The sequence below is a fragment of the Herpailurus yagouaroundi genome, unplaced genomic scaffold (genome assembly GCF_014898765.1).
Source record: "Herpailurus yagouaroundi ecotype Mexico unplaced genomic scaffold, PumYag 140, whole genome shotgun sequence".
Lineage (NCBI taxonomy): Eukaryota > Metazoa > Chordata > Mammalia > Carnivora > Felidae > Herpailurus > Herpailurus yagouaroundi.
Window position 1 is genome coordinate 86,241,869 of NW_024412395.1, and position 22,495 is coordinate 86,264,363.

At 39.7% G+C, this 22,495-nt stretch overlaps 1 protein-coding gene across 7 annotated transcripts in view; it reads right to left on the reverse strand.

The window, feature by feature from the left end:
- PLEKHM3 (pleckstrin homology domain containing M3) overlaps positions 1-22,495 on the reverse strand; it is a 198,045-nt gene that overhangs the window by 72,216 nt on the left and 103,334 nt on the right. For all 7 annotated transcript variants that reach the window (XM_040476029.1, XM_040476030.1, XM_040476032.1 and 4 more), the window contains one exon: positions 7,036-7,099. In XM_040476029.1, coding sequence (XP_040331963.1) covers positions 7,036-7,099 — 64 coding nt within the window. The remainder of the gene's footprint in view (positions 1-7,035; positions 7,100-22,495) is intronic.

Sequence of the window (22,495 nt, forward strand, 5' to 3'; positions counted from 1 at the left end):
GGGCAATACTTTGCCCTTAGCTAACCACGTTTTCTGCCACAGCCCACCTTCCCCAATCCTTTACTGTGTCTCTGGACCAGGTGCGTGGATGTAGTCGGGTGTGGGGCCTGGGTCTGCAGACAGACAAAGTGTTCTCCGAGCAAAGAAAGACTAACCAGCTGGCGTAAAGAACAATCTGTATCACTACCTTGTTAATCACCTGCTTTAGCTCAGCTAACTGGCCCCATCACCAAAACACCAAAAAAACAGTAGTCAAGATCAACAAAACTCCAGAGATTTAAGGCCTCTGCCAAGGAGTCAGCAGACCCAGCTTCCAGCCCAGGCACTTAGCAGTGGTCGTCACTCCTCCCTCCCCCAAGATCTGAAACCCCCTGGAAGACTGAATTTGAGGCCTGGACTATTCAGCACCTACTCAAGATACACCTCTCCTGAGAAACAGTGAGTTTTCCATTTGCTCTGATGCCAATCTATGAATGCTTCAAAGAATGACATTCAATTCTTCCCTGTACCCCTTGCACACTTTTAAAAAACCTGCTTATTTAAAAGGCATGATGTGTGCCCTCCCCTCCCCCAAGTAACTTACGGTCTTTTCTAGCTCACTGAGTAGAACAACGGTGGCTAAAGTAGCTAAGGAAGATTTAGTGATGTTTTCACGGAGGCCCCACTCCTATCTTGCCCCAGATCACCCCAGAAGCTTCTGAGGGCAGTGGTGGCTGCAGCGGACACAGGCCCTGGCCAGGGAACAACACAGGCAAGCTGTCACACTTTGTTTTTCTGCTTGTTAAGTCCAAACGCTCCTAATTAGTTACCCTGCCCGCTAATGCCTGGGTGGACAATGGTCCGGGGATCAGGGGTGCTGAGAGGCTGTGAATACAATTCCTCAGGCTGCTGAGGCTTGGAGACTGGTGACTCGGTTGTGGGCACCAAGGCGCTGTGCTCCTGTGGACTGTGGATTCAAAGATGTCAGCCTCGTGTGAAGAAAGGTCATCACCTGTTGCTTCTTCGGTGAAAGGGCAGCTGTGCTGGGTGCCCACTTAGGCTCGGCCTTTGTCTGCTGACAAACAGTGCCCACAGAGAATAACTTTCTCTGATTGTTTGCTTGGTGGGGCAGGGCCATGCAAGATCACTCACACACTTCCTCAAAGAGGAATTCAGCAAAGCATGTTTTTAAAAAGTGGCCTCAAAATGTCTTAAACATTGCCTTTTAGTGGCTGCACTCACTAGCTAGGAAAGAGTAGATAATCTTCATGGTAGGACCCAATTCTGACAAATGTTTAGGTCACAGAGATGACAATTCCTAAGTCGTATGGGTATGGGGCAAAAAAGTTAACTGAAAAGTCAGCTAGCTGTCTAGGAATGTTTAGTGTGCAGAAAGTTTGCAACAGTAAACAATGTGCCATTATCCCAATACAAAAAAAGGTGTAGATTCTTACTTGGTTTTAGAATTCTGTACATTGTTGTTTTATAGAGCAGCATTAGAGTTTGGTTTAGGGGCTAAAACTAGTTTGCTTTTCTTTGGGGGACAGAGTGTGCTAATAAGTTTGGGGATAGTGAATGTATCCATCCATCCATCCATCTATTGATACATCAAATATTCACATGCCTAGTTGCTTAACTAAGTGTTTACTGCTTTAGCATAAAGCAAGCAGTTCAGGCCATTCTAGGCAACTCTAGAAAGGTAGTATGCATTTGATTTACTCCTCTCTCTTTTCATGGCTCTTAAGTGCTATGGGCCCTCCCCTCTGGCATCCTTCCCACTTTACATCTTGTTAGTAAGTACTCCAAATTCCAGACTGTTCCATCCTTTTTGCATCATCATATCTGTTGAAGTATATCTCCTCTTGAATATCATCCTGTGCTTTCAACTTATTAACAAGACAAAAGAACTTGTGACAAAATAATTTATTCTTCTCAGGTAGTATTTTGTATTAACTGGAATCTAAATTGCCTTAACTTGAAGGTAAGGTCTAGTTTGAAATTGAGGGCTGGGGGAAGGTGGATGATGGGGAAATCAGCTCCTCAGATTGTCCCACAACAGCAGGGTGCGTGTTGGGGGGTAGGTGGTAGGCAGTGGAGGGAGTCGATGGGAGGGGCTGCTTTAACCAACTGCCTCACCCATGGGATCCTCCAGTATCCTTTCTCATGAATCATGTACAAATAGAATCATTCAATGCTTAGCTTACATATGCCCCAAAGGTGAGTAACACCAGAAGAGTTAGTCATTAATATACATTTTTAGGTTTTGTCACAAGAGCACAGGTAGCTAAAATTTAGAAGTTAAATCTGACCTTTCCTTTCGGCAAACAGAAGGAACTTGAGAAGAATTCTCCTATCACTTACACAGTCTGGGGAATGAGCTATTAAACCAGGGTTCTGATTTGTTCCTTTAGAGCAACAATAATCTCTTGAATGTTAACTTACATATACTAATGTATTCTATTGGTAAAATGTGGAATTTTCCTATCAGCAATGTAAGTAAGAAGACGGTCTGGCGCGTACTTTACAGGGAAAGGGGAGAGTTACTGCAGAAAGCTAATGCATTGAGAGTTATGGTATTGTTCCTGCTGATTCCTTGGGGCTTATCTTTTTATCATATCCCTATCTTAATTTAGCCTTTCCATGGATTTGTGAAAATGCTGGACAGGCAGAAAATAACAAGACACAAATTATTTTCTACTTCCCCCTCTTGAAGTATCAAAGCAGGAGAAAGCCTTTAAAAAGCAGTGCCTCAGTTTCCCCCATTCAAAACATGCCTCAGTACTTGTTCGTTCATTGATATATGCTTAGTCCTTGTCTGCCAAATCCTTTATAAGGAACTGCTCTGTCATTTAAAAACAAAGCAAACACTGCAATCACACCTCCTGAAAGAAAGCTTCTGCTTATGATTCTATTTGGATCAGTCAGTGAAGCATCTGACTCTTGACTTCAGCTCAGGTCATGATCTCATGGTTGCTGGGATCAAGCCCCATTTTGGGCTCTGTGCTGACAGTGTGGAGGTTGCTTGAGATTCTCTGTCTCCCTCTCTCTCACTCTCTCTCCTCCTCCACCGGTCACATGCATGCATACCTGCTCTCCCTCCCCCTCTCTCAAAATAAACATTAAAAAAAAAATCAACAATATATTATATTAGACTTATATTCAAAGAACATGGATTGAGTAAGTTTCTCCAACAGTATCTACTATCCTGGAGAGAGATTCACCTGAAATTCTAGACTTAAGGAATGATGGGCTCCAGTCAGTGCCCCGCTGAGTTCCTAGGATTTGGAGAGCCTCCGCCCCTGTCTTTTGCTGTCCTGGGACCTGCTACAAGGCAGGAGGAGTACTTGGTCCCATCTTCTGTGTTGCATGTTATAATGCTGCCAACTGATTATAGTCACATAATGACTGTGTTGTTCAACTACTACCTTTATGAGGTGCTAGTAAAACCCAGTGAGCAACTTAATCACTGGTGAAATAAACAGACAACTGGGGACTCGGTACCAGCATGAGCTATAACCTTTGCTGATAATTGGCACTCATTGGCCAGCAAGCAGGCAACTACAGCTCCCAGAACAAGTGCAGGGAGCCTCTTCCGCTAAGCAGGGTCGGTCTGTGCGGTTCGTCTCCTCACACCCAAGCGTACAGATGTAAAGAAGAATGTGTGTAAAGGAGGCCACTAAGTTTAGAAAATGAGAAGCGGGGAGCAATTGGTCTTGAATGTAACATCAGAAGCATTCAGGTAGCTTGAAATCTCCAGCCACGTTGTTGAACTGAGTCTGTCTCCTCAACTTTGGGATTGTTACTTATATAAATGAAAACAGAGATAAGGAAGCAAATTTTTTGATACCAGAATTCTTCCAGCACCTTTATCTTAGGTATTACTAGTGTTTTGTGTACTTGTTATTTTAAGATTATAGACGCTTAAATCCTAAGTCCCCCTTTACCATGTTTCTTAAATTCTTACCTTGTTTGATTTTTGGTGATGTCCACACCATCACCAAATTCTTACCTTGTTTGATTTTTGGTTGATGTTCACATTTTGTTTTTTAAATAAATGCTAATGGGAAAAATCGAATTCACTGAGGAGCAATCTGTGCAGAGCAGTCTATGCCTTTGGGAAGGATATTTATGTTATTGTCATTCAAGGTGTCTAACTCTTCAGTTACTTCCTGTAGCGTACCTTCTACCCCCTGAAAAATTTATAAACTGAAGTTCATTTTTCTGTAGTTATTTGATGTGCTAGATCTGCTTTTATAGAAACCTTTATTTTAGGAGTGCAGAGGGAAATGAAATGGGGGGGGGGGAATAACTTTAAAACTCCTAAAGCTGACATGAAACGGGATGACCGTGCAGCCACACACAGGACAGAAGGGGACAGGACAGCACAGGGCCGGCAGCTCCATCAGTTAGGCTGGACTGCCTGCTGTCACTCACACTCTGTCACGGACCAATAGTGCATTTTTTTTCTCCTCTTGTGCTCCCTTCTCTTACGTATTTGCAAGAACAGTCCGGATTCAGAAAACATGCCTGAAACTGAGAAACTAAGAGAAAATGGGGTGGAGGTGCCCTTCAGTACTGATAGCCTAGATGCGGACAGATCAAAAGCTAAATTCAATTTAAACCACCTCAGGCAGAAAAAGTAATTGAATTAAACTTCCTCTAAATATGATAAGTCTGAGGATCTTAAAACCAGGCACAAAGAACCAGGTTAGAGTGAGCTGTTGTGTATTAAATGGATGCACAGAGCTCTAGCCATCCCCCCAACCCGGGGAGTTTGATGAGCTGCTGATTGCCTCTATCGCTTTACTACTGAGGCTGAAAACTGATTAAGCTGCTTATGGGGCTCCAGGGGCTAATGGTCCAGCCCACCAGGAATACTGCTGTCACTGACTTAAGTGAGCTGCGTGGCATATGTGGTTTGATTATTCAAGGGGGCGGTGCGGGGGGAGTCTGCAAGGCATAGGGAAGCTTTAAATAGCAGGCTTTATCGTGCCAAATGGATACACTACTCTGATACCCCAAAATGAATATGGAATTGCTCTGATTCCTTCTCTTCATCTGGTAACCATTTTTGAAAGGCTTCCTCAGGGGTGCCTGGGTGGCTCAGTCAGCTAAGCCTCCGACTCTTGATTTCAGCTTAGGTCTTGAGATCGAGCCCCACATCAGGCTCTGCACTGAGAGTGGGGCTTGCTTGGGATTCTCTCTCCCTCTCTTTCTGCCCCTTCCCTGCCTGCATGGGTATGCACTCTCTCTCTCTTTCTCAAAATAAGCTTTTTAAAAAAAAAGGCTTCCTCAAAAACTACTCACTTTGGAACCCACCCATTCTATTTTAAACCACCCTTACAAGACTATGTTCATGCCTTTAAACATACTTCTCAAATGGGTTCTCAGATACTATGATCAAGTGAAGTTCTAGAAAATAGATAAGTGTGTAATAGATATTTTAATCAACTTCTCCTTGAACACCACTGGGCAATTGTAATATACCTTTTCCCACCCCAGCCAGCAGATCATTGCCGCTCGATTAGGTAGTAAAGGGTATACAGGACTGAAGAATAGAACAAGCTGATATGTGCAAATAGGTTAAACTTGATGTACACATGGAAATTAAAACACTCCTATTCTCTCAGATCGTTCCAACTAAATGCTCTAAAACTACTACTACCATTTAAAATAACTTTCCTCCCTCAGACTGTACAAAGAAAACACCAAAGTTTGAAGTTAAAAAAACAAAACAAAACACTTTAAAGTCTTGTAAAATGACTGAAGGATCTGAACAGTTTTTAAGCGGACCTTATTTCTGTGGGCGAAACCAGCAGAGGACAACGATGATAAACAAAAGAACAGAATCAGAACAATTTGAGATGCTTAGGAAGTTGTCACAATTATCTTTTTAATTGATTCTTGAAAGAATAGATAGATATATGGAAAGCTTTTAGCATCTAAAAGCTTCTTAGGCAGTGAGTTGTTGATTTAAATGATTAACCAAAGCTTAACATATTCAGGACTTTGGGTTGAACACAAAAAATATTGGTTTTCATCTTGGTTGCTAACCTGGTCAATCATTAAAAGGACGAGCACTAATAAAAGTTTTAAAAGATGATTTTGACTCTTATATGATTTCTTATGTTTTATTAAACTTTAAGGTCCTCCCTTAAGTGACTTAAGCACAAGTCAAAGAGTTTCATACAGTCATTGCCTTTCAGATATTCTTTCTTTGCATAATTTTTTATTGAGATATAATTCACATACCATAAACTTCACTCTTCCAAAGTGGGTTTTAGTACATTCACAAAGTTGTGCAACCATCACCGTTATCATTCCAGAACACCTTGGTCAGCCTCAAAGGAAACCCCCAGGCCATCATCAGTCATTCCCTTGCTCTCCCCAGGTGCTGATAACCACTCATCTGTCCACTTTCTGTCTGTGGATTTGCCTATTTTGGACATTTCTTTTAAACAGAATCATACATATATATTCTTTTCTGTCTCACTCTTTTCAGCATGATGTTTTCAAGATTCACCTATGTTGTAGCATGTATGTTGCTCCTTTTCATGGCCAAATAATATTCCATTGTGTGGATATATAGCATTTTGTTTATCTGCTCACCAGCTGATGAACATTGGGTTACTTCTATTCTTTGGTATTATGAATAATGCTGCTCTGAACATTGGTATACAAGTTTTACATGGACATAAGTTTTCAATTCTCTTGGGTATATTCTAGGAGTGGAACTAACTGCTGGTTCATATTGTAACTTGGTTTAACTTTTTGAGAGACCACCAAACTGTCTCCCAAAGTGGCTGTACCAACCAGTTCACATTCCCACCAACAAGGTATGAGAGCTCCGGTCTCTACGTATCCTTGCCAGCATTTCTTATTGTCCTGTAATATTTTTTATAGTAAATTTTTTTTCTCATTCTGAGTAGAAACTGATTATCAGGGCTTATGAAGAAACTACCCCAATGATGGCAGAATTCAGTACCTATACCATAATTAACAAAGACACTTTCCCAATGAGAAAAGAGCAATGAAATGGCCCTTCTGAGTGCTTACCTGCTGCAGATCAGCGAGGGAATACAGGTGGATCTGTTGAAAGAGGTATTCTCTGGGGAAAATTCTGAAAACAAGGACAGAAAGACAAATGAACTGTGTTGACTGCCACAAAACACACTTCCTGGTAAGTTTCAAAGTCTCATTCAAGATCCCTTTCCTCTACCTTCCTCCCTTTGCACTAACACTCCTCCTCCCAACAGTCTCTGAGGAAACTGTAACAATACCCACCCTTTTTCTTTCTAACAGATACTAAGATGGAAGTAAAAGTTTGGCCTTTGATTTTTTTTTTTTTTAATTCCTTAATGAGTTTATTTCAGTACAAAAAGAAGTAATGCTCTGTTTTTGTTTTTTTTTTAATTGAAGTGTAGCTGACATACAATATTCTATTAGTTTCAGGTATTTAACAAAGTGATTGAATAGTTATATACATTATGAAGTGATCATTGTGATAAATCTAACTACCATCTATCACCATACAAAGTTGTTATGTATTAGTAACTACATTTCCTGTGCTGTACATTGCACCACTGTGTCTTATTTTATAACTAGAAGTTTGTACCTTTTAATCCCCTTCCCATCTATCATCCTTTACCCCACCCTCTCCCCTCTGACAACCACCATATTATTCCCTGTGTCTTTGAGTCTGTTTCTGTTTTGTTTGCTTTTTTTTAGTTTCCACATATAAGTGAAATCATACAGCATTGGTCTTTCTCTGTCCTATTTCACTTAGCATTATACCTTCTAGGTCCATCCATGTTTTTGCAAATGGGTAAGTTCCATTCTTTTTCATGGCTGGGTAATATTCCATTGTATGTAGATATTACCTCCTCTTAATCCATTCGTCTACTGATGGACATTTAGGTTGCTTCCCTATCTTGGCTGTTAAAAATAATATTGCAATGAATGTAAGAGTGCATATTCTTTTCAAATAATTTTTTTCTGTGGATAAATACCCAGAAGTAGAATTGCTGGATCATATGTTTTAGTTTTAGTTTTAATTTTTTGAGGAACCTCCATACTGTTTTCCATGTTGACTGCAGCAAATTACATTCCTATCAATAGTACACAAAGGTTCCCTTTTCTCCATATCTTCACCAACATATGTTACTTGTCTTTTTTATCCTAGCCATTCTGACAGATGTGAGGGGATGTCTCATGGTGGTCTTGATTTACATTTCCCTGATGATTAGTGATGTTGAGCATCTTTTCATGTGTCTGTTGGCCATCTGTATGTCGTCTTTGGAGAAATGTCTTCAGATTCTTTGCCTATTTTTTAATTGATTTGTTTTTATGATATTGAATTGTGAGTTCTTTATATATTTTGGATATTAATCCCTTATCAGTTATGTAATTTGCATATCTCTTTTCCCATTCAGTAGGTTACCTTTTTGTTGATGGTTTTCTTCAGTGTGCAAAAGTTTTTTAGTTTTATGTAGTCCCATTTGATTTTTTTGTTTGTTTTTGCCTTTGCTTTTGTTGCCTTTGCCTGAGGACACAGATCCAAAAAAAAAATAATGTTAAGATCAATGTCCAAGAACCTATTACCTATGTTTTCTTCTAGGAGTTTCGTGGTTTCAGGCCTTACATTTAAGTCTTTACTCCATTTTGAGTTTATTTTGTATATGATATAAAAAAAATGGTCCAGTTTTCCCAACATCATTTATTGAGGAGATTGTCTTTTCCCCATTGTATGTTCTTGTTTCCTTTGTTGAACATTAATTGAACATCTAAGCATGGGTTTATTTCTGGATTTTCTCTTCTGTACCATTAATTAATGCATTTGTTTTGGTGCCACTGCCATTGTATTTTCATTATGAGAGCTTTGTAGTATAGTTGGAGATCAGGGCTTTGTTCTTTCTGAAGATTGCTTTGGCTATGCAGGGTCTTTGTAGTTGCGTACAAATTTTAGGATTACCTGTTCTAGTTTTGTGAAAAATGGCATAAGTATTTTCATAGAGATTCCACTGAATCTGCAGACTGTCGGTCAGATTTGGATGTATGGACATTTTAACAATGTTATTTGTTCCAGTCCATGGTATGTCTTTCCATTTATTTGTATTGGCTTCAATTTCTTTCATCGGTGTTTTACCATTCTCAGTGTACAGGTTTTTCATTTCCTCAATTAAAGTTATTCCTAGGTATTTTATTCTTGATGCAACTGTAAATGATATTGTTTTCATAATTTCTCTTTCCGATAGTTATTAGTGTATAGAATTGCAAAAGATTTCTGTATATTAATTTTGTTTCCTGCAACAGTACTGAATTCATTTATTCTAATCATTTTTTAGTGGAGTCTTTAGGGTTTTCTATACATAGTGTCGTGTTATTTGCAAATAGTCACAGTTTTACTTCTCTTTTCCTATTTGGATGCCTTTTTTTTTTTTTTTCTTGATTGTTATAGCTAGGACTTCCAATACTATGTTGAATAAAAGTGGTAAGATTGAGGGGCACCTGTGGGGCTCAGTTGGTTGAGCATCCAACTCTTGATATTGCCTTGGGTCATGGTATTACAGTTGTGGGATCAAGCCCCACATCAGGCTCTGTGCTATGTGCAGCCTTCTTAGGATTCTCTCTCTCTGCCCCACCCCCCCCAAAAGTAAACAATAAACATAAAAAATTTATTTTAATTAACTAATTAATTAATATAATTTATTGTCAAATTGGCTAACATACAGTGTATTCAGTGTGCTCTTGGTTTTGGGGGTAGATTCTCGTGATTCATCGCTTACATACAACACCCAGGGCTCATCCCAACAAGTGTCCTCCTCAATTCCCATCACCCCTTTCCCCCTCTAACGCCCCCGTCCAAATCAACCCTCAGTTTGTTCTCTGTATTTTAGAGTTTCTTAAGGTTTGCCTCCCTCCCTCTCTGTTTTATAACTATTTTTTCCCCTTCCCTTCCTCTAGGGTCTTCTGTTAATTTTCTCAAGTTCCACATTTGAGTGAAAACATGATATCTGTCTTTCTCTGACTGACTTATTTAACTTAACATAGTACCCTCCAGTTTAATCCACATTGCTGAAAATGGCAGGATTTCATTCTTTCTCATTGCCAAGTAGTATTCCATTGAATGTATAAACCACATCTTCTTTATCCATTCATCAACTGATGGGACATTTAGGCTCTTTCCATAATTTAGCTATTTTTGAAAGTACTGCTATAAACATTGGGGTACATGTGCCCCTATGAATCAGCACTCCTGTATCCCTTGGATAAATTCCTGGTAGTGCTATTGCTGCATTGTAGGGTAGTTCTATTTTTAATTTTTTGAGGAACCTCCACACTGTTTTCCAGAGTGGCAGCACCAGTTTGCATTCCCACCAACAGTGCAGGAGGGTTCTCATTTCTCCACATCCTCACCAGCATCTGTTGTTTTCTACGTTGTTAATTTTAGCCACTCTGACTGGTTTGAGGTGGTATCTCAATGTGGTTTTGATTTGTATTTCCCTGATGATGAGTGATGTTGAGCATGTTTTCATGTGTTGGTTGGCCATCTGGATGTCTTCTTTGGAGAAGTGTCTGTTCATGTCTTCTGCCCATTTCTTCACTGGATTATTTGTTTCTTGAGTGTTGAGTTTGGTAAGGTCTTTATAGATTTTGGATACTAGCCCCTTATCCGATATGTCATTTGCAAATATCTTTTCCCATTCCATCAGTTGCCTTTTAGTTTTGTTGATTGTTTCCTTTGCATTGCAGAAGGTTTTTATCTTGATGAGGTCCCAGTAGTTCATTTTTGCTTTTATTTCCCTTGCCTTTGGAGACATGTTGAGCAAGAAATTGCTGTGGCTGAGGTCAAAGAGGTTGTTGCCTGTTTTCTCCTCTAAGGTTTTGATGGTTTCCTGTCTCACATTTAGGTCTTTCATCCATTTTGAGTTTATTTTTGTGTATGGTGTAAGAAAGTGGTCCAGTTTCATTCTTCTGCATGTTACTGTCTAGTTTTCCCAGCACCATTTGCTAAAGAGACTGTCTTTTTTCCATTGGATACTCTTTCCTGCTTTGTCAAAGATTAGTTGGCCATACATTTGTGGGTCCAATTTTGGGTTCTCTATTCTATTCCATTGGTCTATGTGTCTGTTTTTGTATCAATACCATACTGTCTTGATGATTACAGCTTTGTAGTAGAGGCTAAAGTCTGGGATTGTGATGCTTCCTGCTTTGGCTTTCTTTTTCAGCATAACTTTGGCTATTTGGGGTCTTTTGTGGTTCCATACAAATTTTAGGATTGTTTGTTCTAGCTCTGAGAAGAATGCCTGTGCAATTTTGATTGGGATTGTACTGAATGTATAAATTGCTTTGGGTAGTACTGACATTTTAACAATATTCTTCTAATCCATGAGTATGAAATGTTTTTCTATTTCTTTGTGTCTTCTTCAATTTCCTTCATAAGTTTTCTATAGTTTTCAGCATACAAATCTTTTACCTCTTTGGTTAGGTTTATTCCTAGGTATTTTATGGTACTTGGTGCAATTGTAAATGGGATCAATTCCTTGATATCTCCGTTGCTTCATTATTGGTGTATAGAAATGCAACCGATTCCTGTACACTGATTTTATATCCTGCGACTTTGCTGAATTCATGTATCAGTTCTAGCAGCTTTTTGGTGGGATTTTTCGGGTTTTCCATGTAGAGTATCATGTCATCTGTGACAAGTTAAAGTTTGGCTGCTTTGCCAATTTGGATGCCTTTTATTACATTTTGTTGTCTGATTGCTGAGGCTAGGACTTCCAACACTATGTTAAACAACAGTGGTGAGGTGAGAGTGCACATCCTTGTCTTGTCCCTGATCTCAGGGGGAAAGCTCTCAATTTTTCTCCATTGAGGATATTAGCTGTGGGCTTTTCATATATGGCTTTTATGATGTTAAGGTAGTTTCCTTCTGTTCGGACTTTCTTGAGGGTTTTTATTAAGAAAGGATGCTGTATTTTGTCAAATGGTTTTTCTGAATCTATTGACAGGATCATATGGTTCTTATCCTTCCTTTTACTAATGTGATGTATCACATTGATTTGTGAATACTGAAACAGCCCTGCAGCCCAAGAATGAATCCCACTTGATCATGGTGAATAATTCTTTTAATACGCTCTTGAATTCGATTTGCTAGTATCTTGTTGAGATTTTCTGCATCCATGTTAATCAGGGATATTGGCCTGTAATTCTCCTTTTTTTTGTGGGGTCTCTGTCTGGTTTGGGAATCAAGGTAATGCTGGCTTCATAGAATGAGTCAAGAAGCTTTCCTTCCATTTCTATTTTTTGGAACAGCTTAAGAAGGATAAATGTTAACTCTGCTTTAACTCTGGTAGAATTACTCTGGGAAGCCATCTGGCCCAGGACTCTTTATTTGTTGGAAGATTTTTGAAAACTGATTCAATTTCTTCTAGACTAGTTATGGGTCTATTCAAGTTCTCTATTTCTTCCCATTTGAGTTTTGGTAGTGTGTGGATATCTAGGAATTTGTCCATTTCTTCCAGATTGTCCACTTTGTTGGCATACATTTTTTCATAGTATTCTCTGGTAATTGTTTGTATTTCTGTGGTGTTGGTTGTGATCTCTCTTTCATTCTTGTTTTATATATTTGGGTCCTCTCTTTTTTTCTTTTTGAGAAGTCTGACTAGGGGGTTATCAATTTTGCTTATTTTTTCAAAAAACCAGCTCTTAGTTTGATTGATCTGTTTAATGTTTTTGTTGTTGTTGTTGTTTTTTGGTTTTTTTTTTTTTTTGGATTCTACATTGTTTATTTCTGCTATAGTCTTTATTATTTCTCTTTTTCTGCTGGCCTTGGGGTTTCTTTCCTGTTGTGCTTCTAGTTCCTTTAAGTGTGCTGTCAGATTTTGTATTGGCGATTTTTCTTGTTTCTTGAGATAGGCCTGGATTGCAATGTATTTTCCTCTTAGGACTTCTTTTGCTGCATGCCAAAGGGTTTGGACTATTGTGTTTTCATTTTCATTTGTTTCCATATATTTTTAAATTTCTTCAATTGCCTGGTTGACCCATTCATTCTTTAGCAGGGTGTTCTTTAACCTCCATGCATTTGGAGGTTTTCCAAACTTTTTCTCATGGTTGATTTCAAGTTTCATAGCATTATGATCTGAAAGTGTGCATGGTATGATCTCAATTCTTTTTGATTTATTGAGAGCTGTTTTGTGACCCACTATGTAATCTATCCTGGAGAATGTTCCATGTGCACTCGAGAAGAATGTGTGTTCTGCTTTTGGATGAAAAGTTCTGAATATATCTTTCCAGTCCATCTAGTCCAGTGTATCATTCAAGGTCACTGTTTCTGTATTGATTTTCTGCCTAGATGATCTGTCCATTGTTGTAAGTGGAGTATTAAAGTCACCTGTAGTTACTGCATTCTTTTTTTTTTTTTTTTAATTTTTTTTTCAACGTTTTTATTTTTATTTTTGGGACAGAGAGAGACAGAGCATGAACGGGGGAGGGGCAGAGAGAGAGGGAGACACAGAATCGGAAACAGGCTCCAGGCTCTGAGCCATCAGCCCAGAGCCTGACGCGGGGCTCGAACTCACGGACCGTGAGATCGTGACCTGGCTGAAGTCGGACGCTTAACCGACTGCGCCACCCAGGCGCCCCTGTAGTTACTGCATTCTTATCAATAAGATTGTTTATGTTTGTGATTGATTTATATATACAGGTGTTCTCAAATTGGGTGCATAAACGTTTATAATTGTTAGCTCTTCTTGATGGATAGACCCTGTAATTATTATATAATGCCCTTCTTCATCTCTTGTTACAGCCTTTAAAGTCTAGTTTGTCTGATATAAGTATGGCTACTCCAGCTTTCTTTTGACTTCCAGTAGCATGATAGATGGTTCCCCATCCCCTCACTGGCAATCTGAAGGTGTCCTCAGGTCTAAAATGAGTCTCTTATAGACAGCATGTAGATGAATCTTGTTTTTTTATCTATTCTGATACCCTATGTCTTTTGTTTGGAGCATTTAGTCCATTTACATTCAGCGTTATTATTGAAAGATACGGATTTAGTGTCATTGTGTTATCTGTAGATTTCATGCTTGTGGTGAGGTTTCTGGACCTTTGCAGTCTTTACAGCATTGCACTCACAGACTCCCCCTTAAGATCTCTTGCAGGGTTGGTTTAGTGGTCACAAACTCCTTCAGTTTTTGTTTGTCTTGGAAAGCCTTTATCTCTCCTATTCTGAATGACAACCTTGCTGGGTAAAGGATTCTTGGCTGCATATTTTTCCTATTCAGCACATTGAATATTTCCTGCCACTCCCTTCTGGCCTGCCAAGTTTCAGTGGACAGGTCCGCTACTACCCTTATGTGTCTACCCTTATAGGTTAAGGCCCGTTTGTCCCTAGCTGCTTTCAGAATTCTCTCTTTATCTTTGTATTTTGCCAGTGTCACTGTAATATGTTGTGGAGACCTATTCTTGTTACATCTGAAGGGAGTTCTCTATGCCTCCTGGATTTGCATGTCTGCTTCCTTCCCCACATTGAGGAAGTCCTCAGCTATAATTTGTTCAAGTAAACCTTCTGCCCCTTTTTCTCTCTCTCTTCTTCTGGAACTCCTATGATACAGATATTATTACGTTTCATTAAATCACTTAGTTCTCTAATTCTCCCCTCATGGTCTATTATTTTTTTTAATCTTTTTCTCAGCTTTATCATTTTCCATAATTTGAATAAAAGGTGTAAGAGTGAGGGGCGCCTGGGTAGCTCAATTGGTTGAACTTCCAACTCTTGATATTGGCTTGGGTCATGGTCTTGCAGTTGTGGGATCAAGCCCTGTCAGGCTCTGTGCTAGTGTGCAGCCTACTTGGGATTCTTTCTCTCTTTCTGCCCCTCCCCCCATCAAAAGTAGACAAAGTAAACATTAAAAAAATATTTTTTTAAAAAGTGGTGAGAGTGGGCATCTTTGTCTTGTGTCTGATCTTAAAGGAAGAGCTTTTAGCTTTTCACCATTGAGTATGATGTTATTTGTGGGTTTGTCATATATTGCTTTTATCATGTTGAGGTATGTTCCTTCTAGACTCACTTTGTTGAGTTTTTATCGTAAGTGGATGCTGAATTTTGTCATGCTTTTTCTGCATCTATTGAGATAATTATATAATTTTTATCCCTCTGTTTACGTGGTTTATCATGTGGATTATCTGTGTATTTTTGGATATTGAAACTTCCTTGAATCCCTGGAATAAATCCCGCTTGATCACTGCCTATTATCCTTTCAATATAGTACTGAATTTGGTTTGCTAATATTTTGTTGAAGATACTTGTACGTATGTTCATCAGTGATACTGGCCTGTAATTTTCTTTTCTTCCTTTTTCTTTTTCTTTTTCTTTTCTTTTTCTTTTCTTTCCTTTCTCTTTCTTTCTTTCTTTCTTTGTTTTCTTTCTTTCTCTTTCTTTCTTTTCTTTCTTTCTTTCTCTCCTTTTCTTTTCTTTTCTTTTCTTTTTTTCTTTTCTTTTCTTTTCTTTTCTTTTCTTTTCTTTTCTTTTATTTTCTCTTTTCTTTTCTTTCTTGACCGTCTTTGTCTGGTTTTGGTATTAGGGTAATGCTGGCCTCATAGAATGTGTTTGGAAGTATTCTTTCTCTTCTATTTTTTTTTTTTTTTTTTTTGGCAATAGTTTGAGAAGGATAGGTGTTAACTCTTTTTTAATGTTTAGTAGAATTCACCTATGAAGCCATCTGGTACTGGACTTTTATTTGCTGGAAATTTTTGATTACTGATTCAATTTCACTATTTATAATTTGTCTATTCAGATCTTGCATTTCTTCTTGATTCAGTCTTAGAAGATTGGGCATTTCTTGGAATTTATCCTGACCTTTGACTCTAATGCAATCCACGGTGGGTTAGAACATCAGGTTTCTTGCACTAGCTGTGTCTCTCACAGGTTGTGTCATCTCAGGCAAATCCTAAAACCCACCTAGCTCCAGCTTCTTCAATGTTTAATAAAGACTACTGAACATGATGTCTTTAAACATCTTTCCAGTTCTATGCCTAAATTACTAGATTATGGAATTGAGAAAATTGGTGTGGCAACCTGTGTGTCTTTGTCTAGAGGGTTTTATGGCTTTCTTTAATGGGGACAATGGTGCTTGATATCACATTAATGAACTATCCTCTTGCATATATCATGACGAATTTTAGTGCATAGGTACAGATGGGACTAATGGGGTGAAATATTTCAAATTGGGATTCCCTGACAGAGTCTAATATATTTAGCTGCTGTCAATTTACAGTATCTGGATAAATGACTGTGAACAGAGAAAAAAAAAAAAACAATGGATTCTGGACAAAAATCATACCAAAGTATAGACGGTTAGAACCCTCCCGACCAACACACATACATCCCAAAATAAAACTCATGGTGCCAGCATTTTTTTCTGTCTTTTGTGGTACTGTGCGATTTTTTTTGTATCCTAAATGAAACAACCAATTTATTCAATTAACGTTTATAACTGTCCTCTATATACCAAGCACTGTGCCAGGCACTAGGTGGAAAATTGTGATAAGACATTCCCAGTAATAAGCCAAGGAGAGTTAAGTCAAGTGAGGAAAAGATATATAAACTGTTAATTGAGAATGGGAAGTTATGCAGAGGATACATATTTTTAGAATGGTCTGGCATGTTTGACCCCAACCCTGACTGTCTATTAAAATCACTTGGGGGAGATTTTAGAAAATAACGGGGCATAAACATGGGTAGAACTCAGAAATCAGTGTTAAACGAAACAAAAATTCTCCTGGTGATTAGTGCAGCCAAGGTTTAGAATCCCTGAGCTAATATCCAGCTCATTGGGAAATTTATTATTCAGTCTTTCAATTATGCATGCATTAATAGACAAATCCTAGAGATTAAATCATTCCTTCATCCTTCCATTCATCTTTCTATCTATCCAATACTGATTAAGCACAACTATGTATCAGCCACTGTACTAAGCCACTGAAGAAAGGGCACCTGTTAGATAAATTCCTTCCCCCATGGAGGTCTGGTACAGGCATATGCTTGTTTGGAGTTCTCCTAGTAAGTATGATAGGCTCTGAAAAATTCTGCTAAAATGCTCTGTTTTGTCCACAGAAATGAGAATAGACTGAGTGAATGGCAAGGCACTTATATTCTAGGAAATGCATTATAGTACCTGAGGCTGGATTCTTCATCTCTAATGGTTCAGGGCCACACCTGTGGCAGGAAGGGGGTACACATTCCAAGCCCAGGTGGGTAGGTTATGGGGAAAGTGCCTATTCCTCCACGTGAGGGATAAGTTTCCCTACTATAGACAGGCTCCTTGTTGTGGAAGGTAGACAACTTCCATTTTCAAAAACACGCATACAAGACAGAGATGATTGAGAGATGTATTCCTCCTGGCACCCTATAGTATTAAGCACCAATAACAGTAAGAAAAGCCCACTGGGGGCTGGGCACTTGACATACATCATCATTTCTTTTCTTTCTTTCCTTCTTTTTTTTTTTTTAAAGAGTTTTATTTATTTAAGTAATCTCTATACCCAACATGGGCCTCAAACCCACGACCCTGAGATTAAGAGCCACATGCTCCTCCAATTGAGCCAGCCAGGTGCCCCAACATACATCATCATTTAATTTAATTCTCACAACTGCCCTACATGTAAGTATAGCCTCCATTTTATGTGAGAAAAAACTGATGCTCTGAGGCAAAGACTAATTTGTCCAAAGTCACAAATCTGGGATTCAAGGTCAGGACTTTCTAACTCCAAAGGCCTGTACTCCTTCCACTTTCTTGAAGGTAGGAGTAAAGGAAAGAGGGAGGCAGGCTAACTATCTAATTTAGCTATATAATGCATGTCTCTTGTAGGTAGATGTTATTGCTACTTAGGCCAGAAGCAATATATAGCCATTTATACATTTTTAAGCAGGAAAGTGACACTGATATACTCTGTCATGCCCAATTTCTGAAGGCAGTAGAGATTATGGGCAGACTGCAGGTAGAGATAGTCCCTACAGGTATTTGAGAGTCTATTTTAGGGTAACCACAGGAGGACAGTGAAAGTGGGGGATAGGTAATACAGGAGACCTTTTGGATGAAGAATTGACAATGTTTAGAATCTGTGAAAGAGGAGAAAGGAATCAAAAGAGACTGAAGTATCTAACTTGGGTGACAGGACGGTGATGTCACTGACCTACACAGGGCAGGCTGTCAGGGCAGGGGATACAGAACTGAGTTTCACACGTGCTGAATATAGAGTGCTTGTAGGAGAGCCAGCAAATATGGGCCTTGGAAATATGGGATGAAGAGATGTGGAATACTCCAGGGCATTTCTGACATCAGCACAGAGGTGACACTTAAAGCTGTGGGAATGGATGGGATGGACCTAGAAGGGAACTGAATAGGAAGGGGCATAGCAGGGAAAGGGGTTGTTATTTGTTTACCTTACACTGCCTGGAATTATCTAAAGTACACTTCGGCATTCTGCAATTTTTCTCCTGCTTGAAAAATTGTTTTAAAAATAACCAGCACGTTTACAGGTTTCTAACATTTCCTCTACTTGTGAAATGTTTATAACCCTCATGTACTTCACCTGGCTACCCTGATGTTAACATCGTACACAACCATGGTGCATTGACCAAACCTAAGAAAGGAAGCATTATGCAAATTATAGACTTTATTCAAATTTCACCAATTGTCTAATGTCCTCTTTTCTAGTCAAGGATCCAATCTGAATACAACATTGCATTTATAGTTTCCTATTTATATATAATGTAAGCATTTGCAGGAAAACTTGAGACCTAAAGATACATGCCATATAGGAAACCTAGGACGCAGTCTTAGAGTGGGGCAGCTAGTGTAGCAACATAGGATAGTGCAATAAGGGGACACGGAATGTTTGAGCATGGCTCAATGGGAGGAATAATCTTTAAACAGCAAATGCTTAATAATGAAATTCCTCAAATAAAGTAAAATGAAAGCAATGTGTCAGAAGGGCTAAGAAATGGAGACAGAGTGAATCAAGTAAGTAGGCTGGAAAATCATTTCAAGATTAGTTTCTACCTCTTCCGTTGGTTTGTACAAACGTAGGTCAGCTGGACACCGTGGGAGAAGGAAACTGACTGAAATGGACCGTAGCAGGAACAAACACAGGGCAGGGTCATCTCGATGTTTTGCCACTTTAGTCCTTCCTGCTCTAAAATCCTAAGACTTCTATGACAGAGTACACAGGATGTAAGAAATAATTATAAACTTACAAATCAAATCGTACTGGTAGATTCTTCCTAGAGTACTACAGCCAGTCCGTTCATTAACCAGTTAACAACTTACTGAGTGCATAAAACAAGCCAGGTGTTGTGCTAAGGGCTGGAGGTGAATGTGCCAATGAACACAGTTGATGAGCAATGATTTCCAGATTCTCCTTACTGGGCTAGGTCCTTCTTGCTTCCAAACACTGCTCATTAACTACCACTCCTCTTCTCACAATAACTAACCAACTTTGAGCACAGTCATCTAACATTATTTGTACTGCTAAAGTTATCTATGTGTTTAATGTTTCTGGGTGTGAATATATTTCACGTTTGTCTTCTCTCCCCACAGAAGCACCTCATCTACTGTCTCCTCTCTACCACCTGTCAGTGTCTACTACTATAATTTATACGGGGTCGGTCATAACAGACACAAAGAACTAGAAAATGCAATATCTGCAGAAAAGATAAAGGAACTAAGCTGAGTGTGTCTGGAGAAGATGTGTTCAGGAGATATGGTGGTGGCCACAAAATCCACAGGCTTTTAAGACAATAATGCCAATCAGCTTTTCTTTTCCCTCAGGATGGCAATTGTAGCACAAAAGCACTAAAGTCAAATACGACCGTAAATTTCCCGAGAGGGAAGACTGAGAGGTATTAAAATGTATCTCCTTACTGGTGCTTTTTAATGTAAATTAAAAAAAAAATTTTTTTTCCAGCCATTTAGAAGTAGGAACACACTCTTGTGCTTAGAGAAGGTAAGGGTTTCAAAGGCAGGGCCAGATCTCAGGCTGTTCCTCTTTCTCACTGCCTCCCATCTTCATGGCAGGTTGGGTTTGCAAGACAGTCTCTGAAAATCTCCTTTAGGCAGACCATCCAAAGGGAAGCAAGGGGGTAAATAATAACATAAAAGCGAAGCCCAGGAAAGCGCCTGCAACTTCCCATCAGGGTGACACCAAGGGCTCTTCCCTGCTGTGGTTTACGTGGGCAAGTTGGCTCAATCGACCAAGCTCTTTAGGAAATGGACGGAACGAGTTGGGACTCCCAGGGGCCAGTTTCCCTTACACTCTGAGTAGTAAAAGGGGCTGCAGAGGACCTGTGGACCCAGTGTGTGCTTGGGTAGCAGTAAACTGCCTCACGCAGAGCTGCCTAGGGGATGCAGAGAAAAGTTCACAGCCACTTCAGGGACCCCTGGGGGAGTGATTCATGTCCAGGAGGCAAAGCCAGGTGTCCCTTTAAGATAGTCATGTCAGCATTAATTTTACTATTAATGTATTCAATAAAGAATGATGATTATTTGCATTTCGTCAGAAAACACTACTTGTGATCATCATACCTCCCAGTGAATTTAATGCAAATGAAACCCAACCTTTCAACCTCTATGACTTGTCACTGTGGTAAAAACCTAAAATCAGCATATGTTTCAATGCAATAAACAGATGCAGGGTACGTAATATGTGACGGGCATTGTGCTAGGCCCTGGAGCTTTGGAGAAAAGATGGCTTTTTAATAGCAAAGAATATGCAGACAAGTGGGATACACGGGCAAGTAAGCAAATGGCTCCAGTTCACAAGGCGGAGTGCTGAGACCGGGAGACATACCTGCAGGGGTGAGGGAAACCTGCAGAGCACCTGCTCCGGAAGGCCTCAGAGAACTGCCCATTGGTAATCTGAAGGTGTGGAAGGAGGGGAGTTCTAGGTGGAGAGAGCAGCACGTGTGACAGCACAGAGGCCAGTGTGAGCAAAGTGCTCTCAGGGGACCGGCTGTGTGGGAGGAAGAAAGAGCAGTGCACACGTACAGATGGGTAGGAGCTTAGAAAGGCAGGGCAGAGCCAGAAACGAGAGGTCTCCCAATGCCTTGCTACGCATCTACCTCAAAAGAGATGGGGCTGCCACAGAAGTGTAGGAGGACAGCATGGTTAGATCTGTGACTTTAAAAGAACCCCGGCAGCAGAAGGGGATGGGGGAGAGACAGAGGGATGGACAACTTTTTTTGTAAATTAGGCGAGAAATGATGGGGGCCTGGACAGAATTTAAATGGCTACTCTGGGGTTGTAGAGAGTGGGCCTGCCACAAGATAGATTTCTGTAGCAGAATCCACAGGTCATGCTGACTAACAGGAAGTGAAGGCCAGGAAGGAGCCTGGGATTATTCAGTTTTCCGGCTAGGTCCACTAGGTAAATGGCATGTCCACTTACCGGCATAGGGAACAAGGAAGAGGAATTGTCTTTGCGCAACAGGTAGCTCAGTTGGGGCAGAGGACTAGAACTGTTTGCAGAATGTCCAGGAAAAGTCGTCCAGGAGTCCAGGCAGGAGATTTGTGTGCCCTTAGCCTACAGGTGTTAGGTGAAGCCGTAAGTGCTAGCCCAGGACAGCACATATTAGAAAAACAGAAAACCCAGACTGGATCCTGGCAGAACAGTATTAGTTAGGGAGTGGATGTGGGAAGAAGACTGGGAAGGAGCAGGTGATAGGAGGGAGAAAAAGCAGAAGAGCCAGGAGCAGCAAAGCCAAGAAAGGAGAGAATTTCAAGAAGGAAAAAGAGGGTCAGAGGCATCCAAGGCAGTGGAGAGGTCAAATAATATGAGTAAGACTGTCACAAAGCCCGAGAAGTTTCTGCTGGATTTGGCAAATGGGAATCATTAGCGACCTGGAACGAACTGATTTCAGGAGAGGAAGAGGGAAGTCAGATTGCAGAGGGGTGAAGGACTATGGATTACTCTTTAAAGAAGTAGCCCTTAAAAAAAGAGAAACTGGGCCATAGCTTAAAAAAAAAAAAAAAAAAAAAAAAAAAAGGAGGTAGGACTAAGAAGGGATCTTTTCCTTTTTTAAACAAGAAAATGTATTATTGCAATTAGAAAAACCTTTTCAATTGTCGTTAATATACAATATTAGTTGCAGGTATGTAACAAAGTGATTCAACATTACATAAATTAGAAAATAAGCACTTAAAAATCTAGTTACCGTCTGTCACCACACATTGTCATTAAAATTTTAATTCCCTATGCTGTATTTTACATCTCTGTGACTTATTTACAACTAGAAATTTGTGCCTCTTAATCCTCTTCACCTATTTCACCCTTCCACCCTCTCTTTAGCAACCACCAATTAGTTTCCATTTTTTGTTTATTCTTTTTATTTTTAGATTCTACATGTAAGTGAAGTCATGGTGGTGCTTGTCTTTCTCCAGCTTATTTCACTTAGCATTAATACCCTCTACACCCATCCATGTTGTCACAAATGGCAACATTTCTCCAGGTGACCCCAAGAT